Source organism: Panulirus ornatus, chromosome 50 (genome assembly GCF_036320965.1).
Source record: "Panulirus ornatus isolate Po-2019 chromosome 50, ASM3632096v1, whole genome shotgun sequence".
Classification (NCBI taxonomy): Eukaryota; Metazoa; Arthropoda; class Malacostraca; order Decapoda; family Palinuridae; genus Panulirus; species Panulirus ornatus.
Window position 1 is genome coordinate 29,766,061 of NC_092273.1, and position 13,893 is coordinate 29,779,953.

The following is a 13,893-nucleotide window of genomic DNA, read 5'->3' on the forward strand; positions in this document are numbered from 1 at the left end:
ACACATGAAATAACATCCCCCCCCCTTCCCTTCCCTCCAGCTTTGTTTCTCCCGTCAGTGTTGACCAGCTATGAGCCAAATTAAGCCGCCCCCCCCCACTCCCTCACATCCACTCTCCCTCACTGACCACAAGACGCAGTAATTTGCCGTAGTTTTACACCCCCACAAAATTCACGTGATGTTCATAAGGAAATGATGAGACGTTCCCACATTTACGTCGCCGAACCATGAGGCTAATGAAAAATATACTCACACATGAGGCTAATGAAAGACATACTCATACATGAGGCTGATGAAAGACATACTCGCATTTGAGGCTAATGAAAGATATACTCACACATGAGGCTAATGAAAGATATACTCACACATGAGGCTAATGAAACATGTAGTCACACACGAGGCTAATGAAAGATATACTCACTTTTGAGGCTAATGAAAGATATACCCACACTTGAGGCTAATGTAAGATATACTCACACTTAAGGCTAATGAAATATATACTCACACTTGCGGCTAATGAAACATATAATCACCCTTGAGGCTAATGAAAGATATACTCACACTTGAGGCTAATGAAAGATATACTCACACTTGAGGCTAATGAAAGATACACTCACACTTGATGCTAATGGAACATTTGCTCAGACATGAGGCTCATGAAAGATATGCATACTTGAGGATATTGATACATATACTCACACCTGAGGCTAATAAAAGATATACTTACATTTGAGGCTAATGAAGGTTATACTCACACTTGAGGCTAATGGAAGATATACTCAAACTTGAGGCTGATGAAAGTTGTACTCACACTTGAGGCTAATGATACATATACTCACACTTGAGACTAAAGAGATACACTCACACTTGAGGCTAATGAAAAATATACTCACATTTGAGGCTAATGAAGGATATACTCACATTTGAGGCTAATGAAAGATATACTCACACTCGAGATTAATGAAAGATATACTCACACTTGAGGCTAATGAAAAATATACTCACATTTGAGGCTAATGAAGGATATACTCACATTTGAGGCTAGTGAAAGATATACTCACACTTGAGATTAATGAAAGATATACTCACACTTGAGGCTAATGAAAAATATACTCACATTTGAGGCTAATGAAAGATATACTCACTTGAGGCTAATGAAAGATATACACAAGAGGCTGATGAAAGATATACTCACACTTGAGCTAATGAAACATACTCACACTTGAGGCTAATGAAACTTACACTCACACTTGAGACTAATGAAACATATACTCACACTTGAGGCTAATGAAACTTATACTCACACTTGAGGCTGATGAAAGAAACTAACATTTGAGGCAAATGAAACATACTCACACTTGAAGCTGATGAGAGAGATATTCACACTTGAAGTTAATGAAACATTCTCACAGTTGAGGAAAATGAAACATATACTCACACTTGAGGCTGATGAAGGATATACTCACATTGAGGCAAATGAAAGATATATTCACACTTGAGGCTAATGAAAGATATACTCACACTTGAGGCTGATGAAAGATATACTCACACTTGAGGCTTTTGGAACATCCTCACACTTGAGGCTAATGAAAGATATATTCACACTTGAGGCTAATGAAAGATATACTCACACTTGAGGCTAATGAAACATACTCACACGAGGCTAATGAACGATGTACTCACCCTTGAGGCTAATGAAAGATATACTCACACTTGAGGCTGATGAAAGATTAACTCACACTTGAGGCTAATGAAACATATACTCACACTTGAAGCTAATAAAGGATATACACACACTTGAAGCTAATGAAAGATATACTCACACTTGAGGCTAATGAAACATATACTTACACGTGAGGCTAATGAAACATACTCACAGAAGGCTAATGAAACATATACTCACACTTGAGTCTAATGAAACATACACTCGCAATTGAGGCTAATGAAACATATACTTACACTTGAGGCTAATGAAACATTCTCACACGAGGCTAATGAAAGATATACTCACACTTCAGGCATATGAAAGATATACTCACACTTGAGGCTAATGAAAGATATATTCACACTTGAGGCTAATGAAAGATATACTCACACTTGAGGCTAATGAAAGATATACTCACACTTGAGGCTAATGAAAGATATACTCACACTTGAGGCTAATGACACATACTCACACTTGAGGTGAATGAGATATACTCACACTTGAGGCTGATGAAAGATATACCCACACTTGAGGCTAATGAAAGATATACTCGCATTTGAGGCTAATGATAGAAATACTATCACTTGAGGCTGATGAAACAATACTCACACTTGATCATAATGAGAGATATACTCACTTGAGACTAATGGAAGATATGCTCACACTTGGGCTAATAAAAGATATGCTCACACTTGAGGCTAACGAAAGATAGACTTACACTTGAGGCTAATGAAAGATATACTCACATGAAGTTAATGAAAGATATACTCATACTTGAGCCTAATAAAAGATATACTCACACTTAAGGCTGATGAAAGATAGACTCACACTTGAGGCTAGTGAAAGATATACTCACATGAGGCTAATGAAAGATATACTCACACTTGAGGCTAATGATATATACTCAAACATGAGGCTGATGAGATAAACTCACACTTGAGGCTAGTTAAAGATATACTTACTCTTGAGGCTAATGAAACATATATGCATACGAGGCTAAAGAAACGTATAGTCACACGAGGCAAATGAAACATACTCACACGAGACTAATTAACGATGTACTCAACCTTGAGGCTGATGAAAGATTAACTCACACTTGAGGCTAATGAAACATATGCTCACACTTGAGGCTAATGAAGGATACACTCACACTTGAAGCTAATGAAAGATATACTCACACTTGAGGCTAATGAAACGTATGCTCACACGTGAGAGTAATGAAACATACTCACAGGAGGCTAATGAAACATATACTCACACTTCAGGCATATGAAAGATATACTCACACTTGAGGCTTTTGGAACATCCTCACACTTGAGGCTAATGAAAGATATATTCACACTTGAGGCTAATGAAAGATATACTCACACTTGAGGCTAATGAAACATACTCACACGAGGCTAATGAACGATGTACTCACCCTTGAGGCTAATGAAAGATATACTCACACTTGAGGCTAATGAAAAGATATACTCACACTTGAGGCTAATGAAAGATATACTCACACTTGAGGCTAATGAAAGATATACTCACACTTGAGGCTAATGAAAGATATACTCACACTTGAGGCTAATGACACATACTCACACTTGAGGCGGATGAGATATACTCACACTTGAGGCTAATGAAAGATATACCCACACTTGAGGCTAATGAAAGATATACTCGCATTTGAGGCTAATGAAAGAAATACTATCACTTGAGGCTGATGAAACAATACTCACACTTGATCATAATGAGAGATATACTCACTTGAGACTAATGGAAGATATGCTCACACTTGGGCTAATAAAAGATATACTCACACTTGAGGCTAACGAAAGATAGACTTACACTTGAGGCTAATGAAAGATATACTCACATGAAGTTAATGAAAGATATACTCACACTTGAGCCTAATAAAAGATATACTCACACTTAAGGCTGATGAAAGATAGACTCACACTTGAGGCTAATGAAAGATATACTCACATGAGGCTAATGAAAGATATACTCACACTTGAGGCTAATGATATATACTCAAACATGAGGCTGATGAGATAAACTCACACTTGAGGCTAGTTAAAGATATACTTACTCTTGAGGCTAATGAAACATATATGCACACGGGGCTAAAGAAACGTATACTCACACGAGGCAAATGAAACATACTCACACGAGACTAATTAACGATGTACTCAACCTTGAGGCTGATGAAAGATTAACTCACACTTGAGGCTAATGAAACATATGCTCACACTTGAGGCTAATGAAGGATATACTCACACTTGAAGCTAATGAAAGATATACTCACACTTGAGGCTAATGAAACGTATGCTCACACGTGAGGGTAATGAAACATACTCACAGGAGGCTAATGAAACATATACTCACACTTGAGGCTAATGAAACATATACTCGCAATTGAGGCTAATGAAACATATACTCACACTTGAGGTTAATGAAACATACTCACACGAGGCTAATGAAAGACATACTCACTTGAGGCTAATGAAAGATATACTCACACTTGAGGCTAATGAAAGATATACTCACACTTGAGGCTCATGAAACATACTCATATTTGAGGCAAATGAAAGATCAACTCACGCTTGGGGCTAATGAAACATATACCCACACCTGAGGCTAATGAAGGATATACTCACACTTGAAGCTAATGAAAGATATACTCACTCGAGGCTAATGAAAGATATGCTCACACTTGAGGCTAATGAAACATACTCACATTTGAGGCTAATGACAGACATACTCACACTTGAGGCTGATGAAAGATATACTCACACTTGAGGCTAATGAAAGATATACTCACACTGGAGGCAAATGAAAGATATACTCACACTTGAGGCTAATGAAACATACTCACATTTGAGGCTAATGAAAGATATACTCACACATGAGGCTAATGAAATATACTCACACTTGAGGCTAGTTAAACATATGCTCCCACTTGAGGATAATTAAACATATACTGACACTTGAGGCTAATGAAAGATATACCCACACTTAAGGCTAATGTAAGATGTACTCACACTTAAGGCTAATGAAATATATACTCACACTTGCGGCTAATGAAACATATAATCACCCTTGAGGCTAATGAAAGATATACTCACACTTGAGGCTAATGAAAGATATACTCACACTTGAGGCTAATGAAAGATACACTCACACTTGATGCTAATGGAACATTTGCCCAGACATGAGGCGCATGAAAGATATTTTACATACTTGAGGATATTGATACATATACTCACACCTGAGGCTAATAAAAGATATACTTACATTTGAGGCTAATCAAGGTTATACTCAAACTTGAGGCTAATGGAAGATATACTCAAACTTGAGACTGATGAAAGTTGTACTCACACTTGGGCTAATGATACATATACTCACACTTGAGACTAAAGAGATACACTCACACTTGAGGCTAATGAAAAATAAACTCACATTTGAGGCTAATGAAGGATATACTCACATTTGAGGCTAATGAAAGATATACTCACACTCGAGGTTAATGAAAGATATACTCACACTTGAGGCTAATGAAACATATACTCACATTTGAGGCTGATGAAAGATATACTCACTTGAGGCTAATGAAAGATATACACAAGAGGCTGATGAAAGATATACTCACACTTGAGGCTAATGAAACATACTCACACTTGAGGCTAATGAAACACACTCACACTTGAGACTAATGAAACATATACTCACACTTGAGGCTAATGAAACATACTCACACTTGAGGCTAATGAAAGAAACTGACATTTGAGGCAAATGAAACATATACTCACACTTGAAGCTGATGAAAGAGATATTCACACTTGAAGCCAATGAAACATTCTCACAGTTGAGGATAATGAAACAAATACTCACACTTGAGGCTAATGAAAGATTTACTCACACTTGAGGCTAATGAAAGATATACTCACACTTGAGGCTAATGAAAGATATACTCACAGTTGAGGCTGATGAAAGATATATTCACACTTGAGGCTTTTGGAACATCCTCACACTTGAGGCTAATGAATGATATATTCACACTTGAGGCTAATGAAAGATATACTCACACTTGAGGCGAATGAAATATTCTCACACGAGGCTAATGAATGATGTACTCACCCTTGAGGCTAATGAAAGATATACTCACACTTGAGGCTAATGAAATATTCTCACACGAGGCTAATGAATGATTTACTCACCCTTGAGGCTAATGAAAGATATACTCACACTTGAGGCTGATGAAAGATTAATTCACACTTGAGGCTAATGAAACATATACTTACACTTGAAGCTAATAAAGGATATACTCACACTTGAAGCTAATGAAAGATATACTTACACTTGAGGCTAATGAAACATATACTCACACGTGAGGCTAATGAAACATACTCAAAAAGGAGGCTAATGAAACATATACTCACACTTGAGTCTAATGAAACATATACTCGCAATTGAGGCTAATGAAACATATACTCACACTTGAGGCTAATGAAACATACTCACACGAGGCTAATGAAAGATATACTCAAACTTCAGGCATATGAAAGATATAATGACTCTTGAGGTTAATGAAAGATACACTCACACTTAAGGCTAATGAAACATGTCCTCACACTTGATGCTCATGAACGATATACACACTTGAAGATATTGAAACATATATTCACATCTCCGGCTAATGTAAGATATACTCACACTTGAGGCTAATGAAAGATGTACTCACACTTGAGGCTAATGAAAGATATACTCACACTTGAGGCTAATGAAAGAAATACTATCACTTGAGGCTGATGAAACAATACTCACACTTGATCATAATGAGAGATATACTCACTTGAGACTAATGGAAGATATGCTCACACTTGGGCTAATAAAAGATATACTCACACTTGAGGCTAATGAAAGTTATACTCACTTGAAATTAATGAAAGATATACTCACACTTGAGCCTAATAAAAGATATACTCACACTTAAGGCTGATGAAACATAGACTCACACTTGAGGCTAATGAAAGATATACTCACAAGAGGCTAATGAAAGATATACTCACACTTGAGGCTAATGAGATATACTCACACCTGAGGCTAGTTAAAGATATACTTACACTTGAGGCTAATGAAACATATATGCACACTTGAGGCTAAAGAAACGTATACTCACACTTGAGGCAAATGAAACATACTCACACGAGACTAATGAACGATGTACTCAACCTTGAGGCTAATGAAAGATATACTCACTCTTGAGGCTAAAGAAAGATTAACTCACACTTGAGGCTAATGAAACATATGCTCACACCTTGAGGCTACTGAAGGATGTACTCACACTTGAAGCTAATGAAAGATATACTCACACTTGAGGCTAATGAAACGTATACTCACATGTGAGGGTAATGAAACATACTCACAGGAGGCTAATGAAACATATACTCACACTTGAGGCTAATGAAACATATACTCGCAATTGAGGCTAATGAAACATATAGTCACACTTGAGGTTAATGAAACATACTCACACGAGGTTAATGAAAGATATACTCAAACTTCAGGCTTATGAAAGATATACTCACACTTGAGGCTAATGATACATATACTAACACTTGAGGCTGAGATATAATCACACTTAAGGCTAATGAAAGATATGCTCACACTTGAGGCTAATGAAGCAGACTCACATTTGAGGCTAATGACAGATATACTCACACTTGAGGCTGATGAAACATATACTCACACTTGAGGCTAATGAAAGATATACTCACACTGGAGGCTAATGAAAGATATACTCACACTTGAGGCTAATGAAACATACTCACATTTGAGGCTAATGAAAGATGTGCTCACACTTGAGGCTAATGAAACATACTCACACTTGAGGCTAGTTAAACATATGCTCCCACTTGAGGATAATTAAACATATACTGACACTTAAGGCTAATGAAACATACTCACGCGAGGCTAATGAAACCTATACTCACACTTGAGGCTAATGAAACGTATACTCACACTTCAGGCTAATGAAACATATACTCACACTTGAGGCTGATTAAACATATACTCACACTTGAGGCTAATGAAACATACTCACAGGAGGCTAATGAAACATACTCACACTTGTGGCTAATGAAACATATACTCGCAGTTGAGGCTAATGAAACATATACTCTCACTTGAAGCTAATGAAACATATACTCTTACTTGAGGCTAATGAAACATACTCACACTTGAGGCTAATGAAACATATACTCACACTTAAGGCTAATGAAACATATACTCACACTTAAGGTTAATGAAACGTATACTCACACTTGAGGCTAATGAAACATATACTCACACTTGAGGCTAATGAAACATATACTCACACTTGAGGCTAATTAAACATACAAGAGGCTAATGAAACATATATTTACACTTGTGGCTAATGAAACATATACTCACACTTGAGGCTAATGAAACATATACTCTTACATGAGGCTAATGAAACATACACGAGGCTAATGAAACATGCTCACATTTGAGGCTAATGAAACATATACTCACACTTAAGGCTAATGAAACATATACTCACACTTATTGTTAATGAAACATATACTCACACTTGAGGCTAATGAAACATATACTCACACTTGAGGCTAATGAAACATACTCACACTTGAGGCTAATGAATGATATACTCACACTTGAGGCTAATGAAACATATAGTCACACTTGAGGCTAATGAAACTTACACTTGAGGCTGATGAAAGATATACTCACACTTGAAGCTATTGAAACATATACTCACACTTGAGGCTAATGAAACATACTCACAATTGAGGCTAATGAAACATGTACTAACACTTGAGGCTAATGAAACATTCTCACAGTTGAGTCTGATGAAACATATACTCTCATTTCACCCTGATGAAAGATATACTCACACTTGAGGCCATTGAAAAGTTCTCACACTTGAGGCTAATGAAACACATACTCACACCTAAGGCTAATGAAACATAGACTCACATTTGAGGCTTATGAAACGCGTACTCACACTTGAGGGTAATGAAACATACTCACACGAGGCTAATGAAACATATACTCACACTTGAGGCTAATGAAACATATACTCACACTTGAGGCTTATGAAAGGAATGCCCAACTTTGAGACTAATGAAAGAATTACTCAACTTTGAATTTGAAAGAAGGTGCTGGGGGAAGCAACTGCCTCTCTTAACGGCAATTTGAATCTATTACTCACCCTAACTCCTCAGAGGAAGCAGATATTATCCCTTGAAGCTTAGTGGAACACCTTACTCTCCCTTGAGCTCAAGGGGGTAAACTGTCAACCTTGAGGGGCGAGAGGAGTGAGCTATTGACCACTGAGGTTGAAGAAGCAGTTACTCTCCTTGAAGGCAGAGAAGAAGCAGTTATTCCCCCTTAAGATTGAGAGGAAACAGTTACTCTCCCATAAGTCTAAGAGGAAGCAGATACTCCTCCATAATTATGGCAGAGAGGAAACAGTTACTCTCCCTTGAGGCTAAGAGGAAGCAGTTACTCTCCCATAAAGCAGAGAGGAAGGAGCTATTCTCCCTTAAGGCTGAGAGGAAGCAGTTACTCTCTCTCGAGGAGGCAAATACCCACCTTTTGAGGTCGAGAAGAGTTAGCTACTCACCCTTGAGGTCGAGAGGAATGAACTGCTCCCGCTTGAGGTTAGGAGTAGTGAGGTGCTCACCCTTGAGGTGGAGGGTAGAGAGGTACTGACCCTTGAGGATGAGGGTAGAGAGATACTGACCCTTGAAGTTGAGGGTAGAGAGGTACTGACCCTTGAGGTTGAGGGTAGAGAGATACTGACCCTTGAGGTTGAGGGTAGAGAGGTACTGACCCTTGAGGTTGAGGGTAGAGAGATACTGACCCTTGAGGTTGAGGGTAGAGAGATACTGACCCTTGAGGTTGAGGGTAGAGAGATACTGACCCTTGAGGTTGAGGGTAGAGAGATACTGACCCTTGAGGTTGAGGGTAGAGAGATACTGACCCTTGAGGTTGAGGGTAGAGAGATACTGAACCTTGAGGTTGAGGGTAGAGAGATACTGACCCTTGAGGTTGAGGGTAGAGAGATACTGACCCTTGAGGTTGAGGGTAGAGAGATACTGAACCTTGAGGTTGAGGGTAGAGAGATACTGACCCTTGAGGTTGAGGGTAGAGAGATACTGACCCTTGAGGTTGAGGGTAGAGAGATACTGAACCTTGAGGTTGAGGGTAGAGAGATACTGACCCTTGAGGTTGAGGGTAGAGAGATACTGACCCTTGAGGTTGAGGGTAGAGAGGTACTGACCCTTGAGGTTGAGGGTAGAGAGATACTGACCCTTGAGGTTGAGGGTAGAGAGATACTGACCCTTGAGGTTGAGGGTAGAGAGGTACTGACCCTTGAGGTTGAGGGTAGAGAGATACTGACCCTTGAGGTTGAGGGGTTCTCTGACGTGGAGGAGGACCTTGCCAGTGATGGTCTGCTGGGAGAAGTACACTGCCCCCGGCGCGTCGAACTCGATCTCAAACTTCTCCGGCCGGAGCATGGGCGTGTCTGTGGGCATGACGAGTGGTTAGTGGGCGCGTCTGTGGGCATGACGGGTGGTTAGTGGGCGTGTCTGTGGGCATGACGGGTGGTTAGTGGGCGTGTCTGTGGGGGTGACGGGTGGTTAGTGGGCGGGTCTGTGGGCGTGACGGGTGGTTAGTGGGCGTGTCTTTTGGCGGGACGGGTTGTAAGTGGGCGTGTTTGTGGGCGGGAAGGGTGGTTAGTGTGAGTGTCTGTAGGCGTGATGGGTGGTTAGTGGGCGTGACGGGTGGTTGATGGGCGTGTCTGTAGGCGTGACGGGTGGTTAGTGGGCGTGACGGGTGGTTAATGGGCGAGTCTGTGGGCGGAACGGTGGTTAGTGGGCGTGTTTGTGAGCGTGACGGGTGGTTAGTGAGCGTGTCTGTGGGCGTGACGGTGGTTAGTGGGCGTGACGGGTGGTTAGTGGGCATGTCTGTGGGCGGGACGGGTGGTTAGTGGGCGTATCTGTGGGCAAGTCGGGTGGTTAGTGGGCGTGTCTGTGGGCGGGACGGGTGTTTACCGGGCGTGACGGGTGGTTAGTGGGCGTGTCTATGGATGTGACGGATGGTTAGTGAGCGTGTCTGTGGGCGTGGATGTGGGCGGGGCGGGTGGTTAATGGGCTTTACGGGTGGTTAGTGGGCGTGGATGTGGGCGGGACGGGTGGTTAATGGGCTTTACGGGTGGTTAGTGGGCGCGACGGGTCGTTAGTGGGCGTGTCTGTGGACGTAAAGGGTGGTTAGTGGGCGTGACGGGTGGTTAGTGGGCGTGTCTGTAGGCGTGACGGGTGGTTAGTGGGCGTGTCTGTGGGCGTGATGGGTGGTTATTGGGCGTGTCTATGGGAGTGACGGGTGGATAGTGAGCGTGTCTGTGGGCATGACGGGTGGTTAGTGGGCGTGTCTGTGGGCGTGACGGGTGGTTAAAGGCGTGACAGGTGGTTAGTAGGCGTGACGGTTGGTTGGTGGGCGTGTCCGTGAGCGTGACGGCTGGTTAGTGGGCGTGTCTGTGGGCATGACGGGTGGTTAGTGGGCGTGTCTGTGGGCAGGACGGGTGGTTAGTGGGCGGGACGGGTGGTTAGTGGTGGTGTCTGTGGGCGGGACGGGCGGTTAGTGGGCGTGTCTGTGGGCGTGACGGGTGGTTAGTGGGCGTGTCTGTGGACGGGACGGGTGGTTAATGGGCGTGTCTGTGGGTGGGACGGGTGGTTAGTGGGCGTGTCTGTGGGCTGGAGGGGTGTGATGGGTGGTTAGTGGGCGCGTCTGTGGGCGGGAGGGGCGTGACGGTTGGTTAGTGGGCGTGAGGCATGGTCAGTGGGTGTGTAAGTTGGGCCATTTAAGTAACCCTTAAATAAAGCAGCTTAAGTCTTTTCTCTAAAATCCAATCAAGTATTGATTATAGAAGATTATCACCAGGTGATCTTAGTAATTATAGAAGATTATCACCAGGTGATCTTAGTAATTATAGAAGATTATCACCAGGTGATCTTAGTAATTATAGAAGATTATCACCAGGTGATCTTAGTAATTATAGAAGATTATCACCAGGTGATCTTAGTAATTATAGAAGATTATCACCAGGTGATCTTAGTAATTATAGAAGATTATCACCAGGTGATCTTAGTAATTATAGAAGATTATCACCAGGTGATCTTAGTAATTATAGAAGATTATCACCAGGTGATCTTAGTAATTATAGAAGATTATCACCAGGTGATCTTAGTAATTATAGAAGATTATCACCAGGTGATCTTAGTAATTATAGAAGATTATCACCAGGTGATCTTAGTAATTATAGAAGATTATCACCAGGTGATCTTAGTAATTATAGAAGATTATCACCAGGTGATCTTAGTAATTATAGAAGATTATCACCAGGTGATCTTAGTAATTATAGAAGATTATCACCAGGTGATCTTAGTAATTATAGAAGATTATCACCAGGTGATCTTAGTAATTATAGAAGATTATCACCAGGTGATCTTAGTAATTATAGAAGATTATCACCAGGTGATCTTAGTAATTATAGAAGATTATCACCAGGTGATCTTAGTAATTATAGAAGATTATCACCAGGTGATCTTAGTAATTATAGAAGATTATCACCAGGTGATCTTAGTAATTATAGAAGATTATCACCAGGTGATCTTAGTAATTATAGAAGATTATCACCAGGTGATCTTAGTAATTATAGAAGATTATCACCAGGTGATCTTAGTAATTATAGAAGATTATCACCAGGTGATCTTAGTAATTATAGAAGATTATCACCAGGTGATCTTAGTAATTATAGAAGATTATCACCAGGTGATCTTAGTAATTATAGAAGATTATCACCAGGTGATCTTAGTAATTATAGAAGATTATCACCAGGTGATCTTAGTAATTATAGAAGATAATCACCAGGTGATCTTAGTAATTACTGATATTGACCTCACATAAGAGTCAGAGACGATAATAATCAATAATTAGGGTATAATTATTTGATAAGTAAACTCAGCTGTATCTAAGTAACAGTTTGTAGTAGTAGTAGTAAAGTGATTGGTAAGTAACCGGCCTACGGAGGGATGATTAACATAATCATCCTCTTTATTACAATATTGGTGACAATTCCTAATTAGAATACAAGAGAAACGGTGAGAATATCCTTATTAAAATATTAGGTTATTGTTGAAGACAAAATATTGGCGTAAAATATAGGGAAATTATAATTGGCGCCCTACAGGGAGAAATTATATTGGCGAACTGCAGGGAGGTAAAATATTGGCGCTGACGGGGAGGGCAAGTTATTGGCGAACTATTGTAAGAAATTATATTGATGCACTAGAGGGAGAAATGATTTTGACGGACCACAGGGAGAAATAATTTTAGCGTGAAACAGTTTTGGCTCGCTGCAGGGAGGGACAATATTGGCGTAATACAGGGAGGGACAATATTGGCGTAATACAGGGGGGACAATATTGGCGTAATACAGGGAGGGACAATATTGGCGTAATAAAGGAAGGGACAATATTGGAGTAATAAAGGAAGGGACGATATTGGAGTAATAAAGGAAGGGACAATATTGGCGTAATAAAGGAAGGGACAATATTGGAGTAATAAAGGAAGGGACAATATTGGAGTAATAAAGGAAGGTACAATATTGGAGTAATAAAGGAAGGGACAATATTGGAGTCTTACAGGGAGAAAGAAGCTGATTAGGAACTACACTCTATACAGGAGCTTCTTGCAATTATTGGAACATATACGAATGATCTATGTTGAAACGCTTTATAGAAAAATACCCTACGGTGTATATATATATATATATATATATATATATATATATATATATATATATATATATATATATATATATATATATATATATATATATATATATATATATATATTGGCGGAATGCGTGCATAGTGCCATTGTACAGAGGCAAAGGGGATAAGAGTGAGTGCTCAAATTACAGAGGTATAAGTTTGTTGAGTATTCCTGGTAAATTATATGGGAGGGTATTGATTGAGAGGGTGAAGGCATGTACAGAGCATCAGATTGGGGAAGAGCAGTGCGGTTTCAGAAGTGGTAGAGGATGTGTGGATCAGGTGTTTGCTTTGAAGAATGTATGTGAGAAATACTTA

At 40.0% G+C, this 13,893-nt stretch overlaps 1 protein-coding gene across 1 annotated transcript in view; it reads right to left on the reverse strand.

Annotated features, from left to right (window-relative positions):
- LOC139764703 (arrestin domain-containing protein 17-like) overlaps positions 1-13,893 on the reverse strand; it is a 395,778-nt gene that overhangs the window by 236,046 nt on the left and 145,839 nt on the right. Inside the window, exon 3 of the mRNA XM_071691592.1 lies at positions 10,140-10,265. Within this exon, the coding sequence (XP_071547693.1) occupies positions 10,140-10,265 (126 nt within the window). The remainder of the gene's footprint in view (positions 1-10,139; positions 10,266-13,893) is intronic.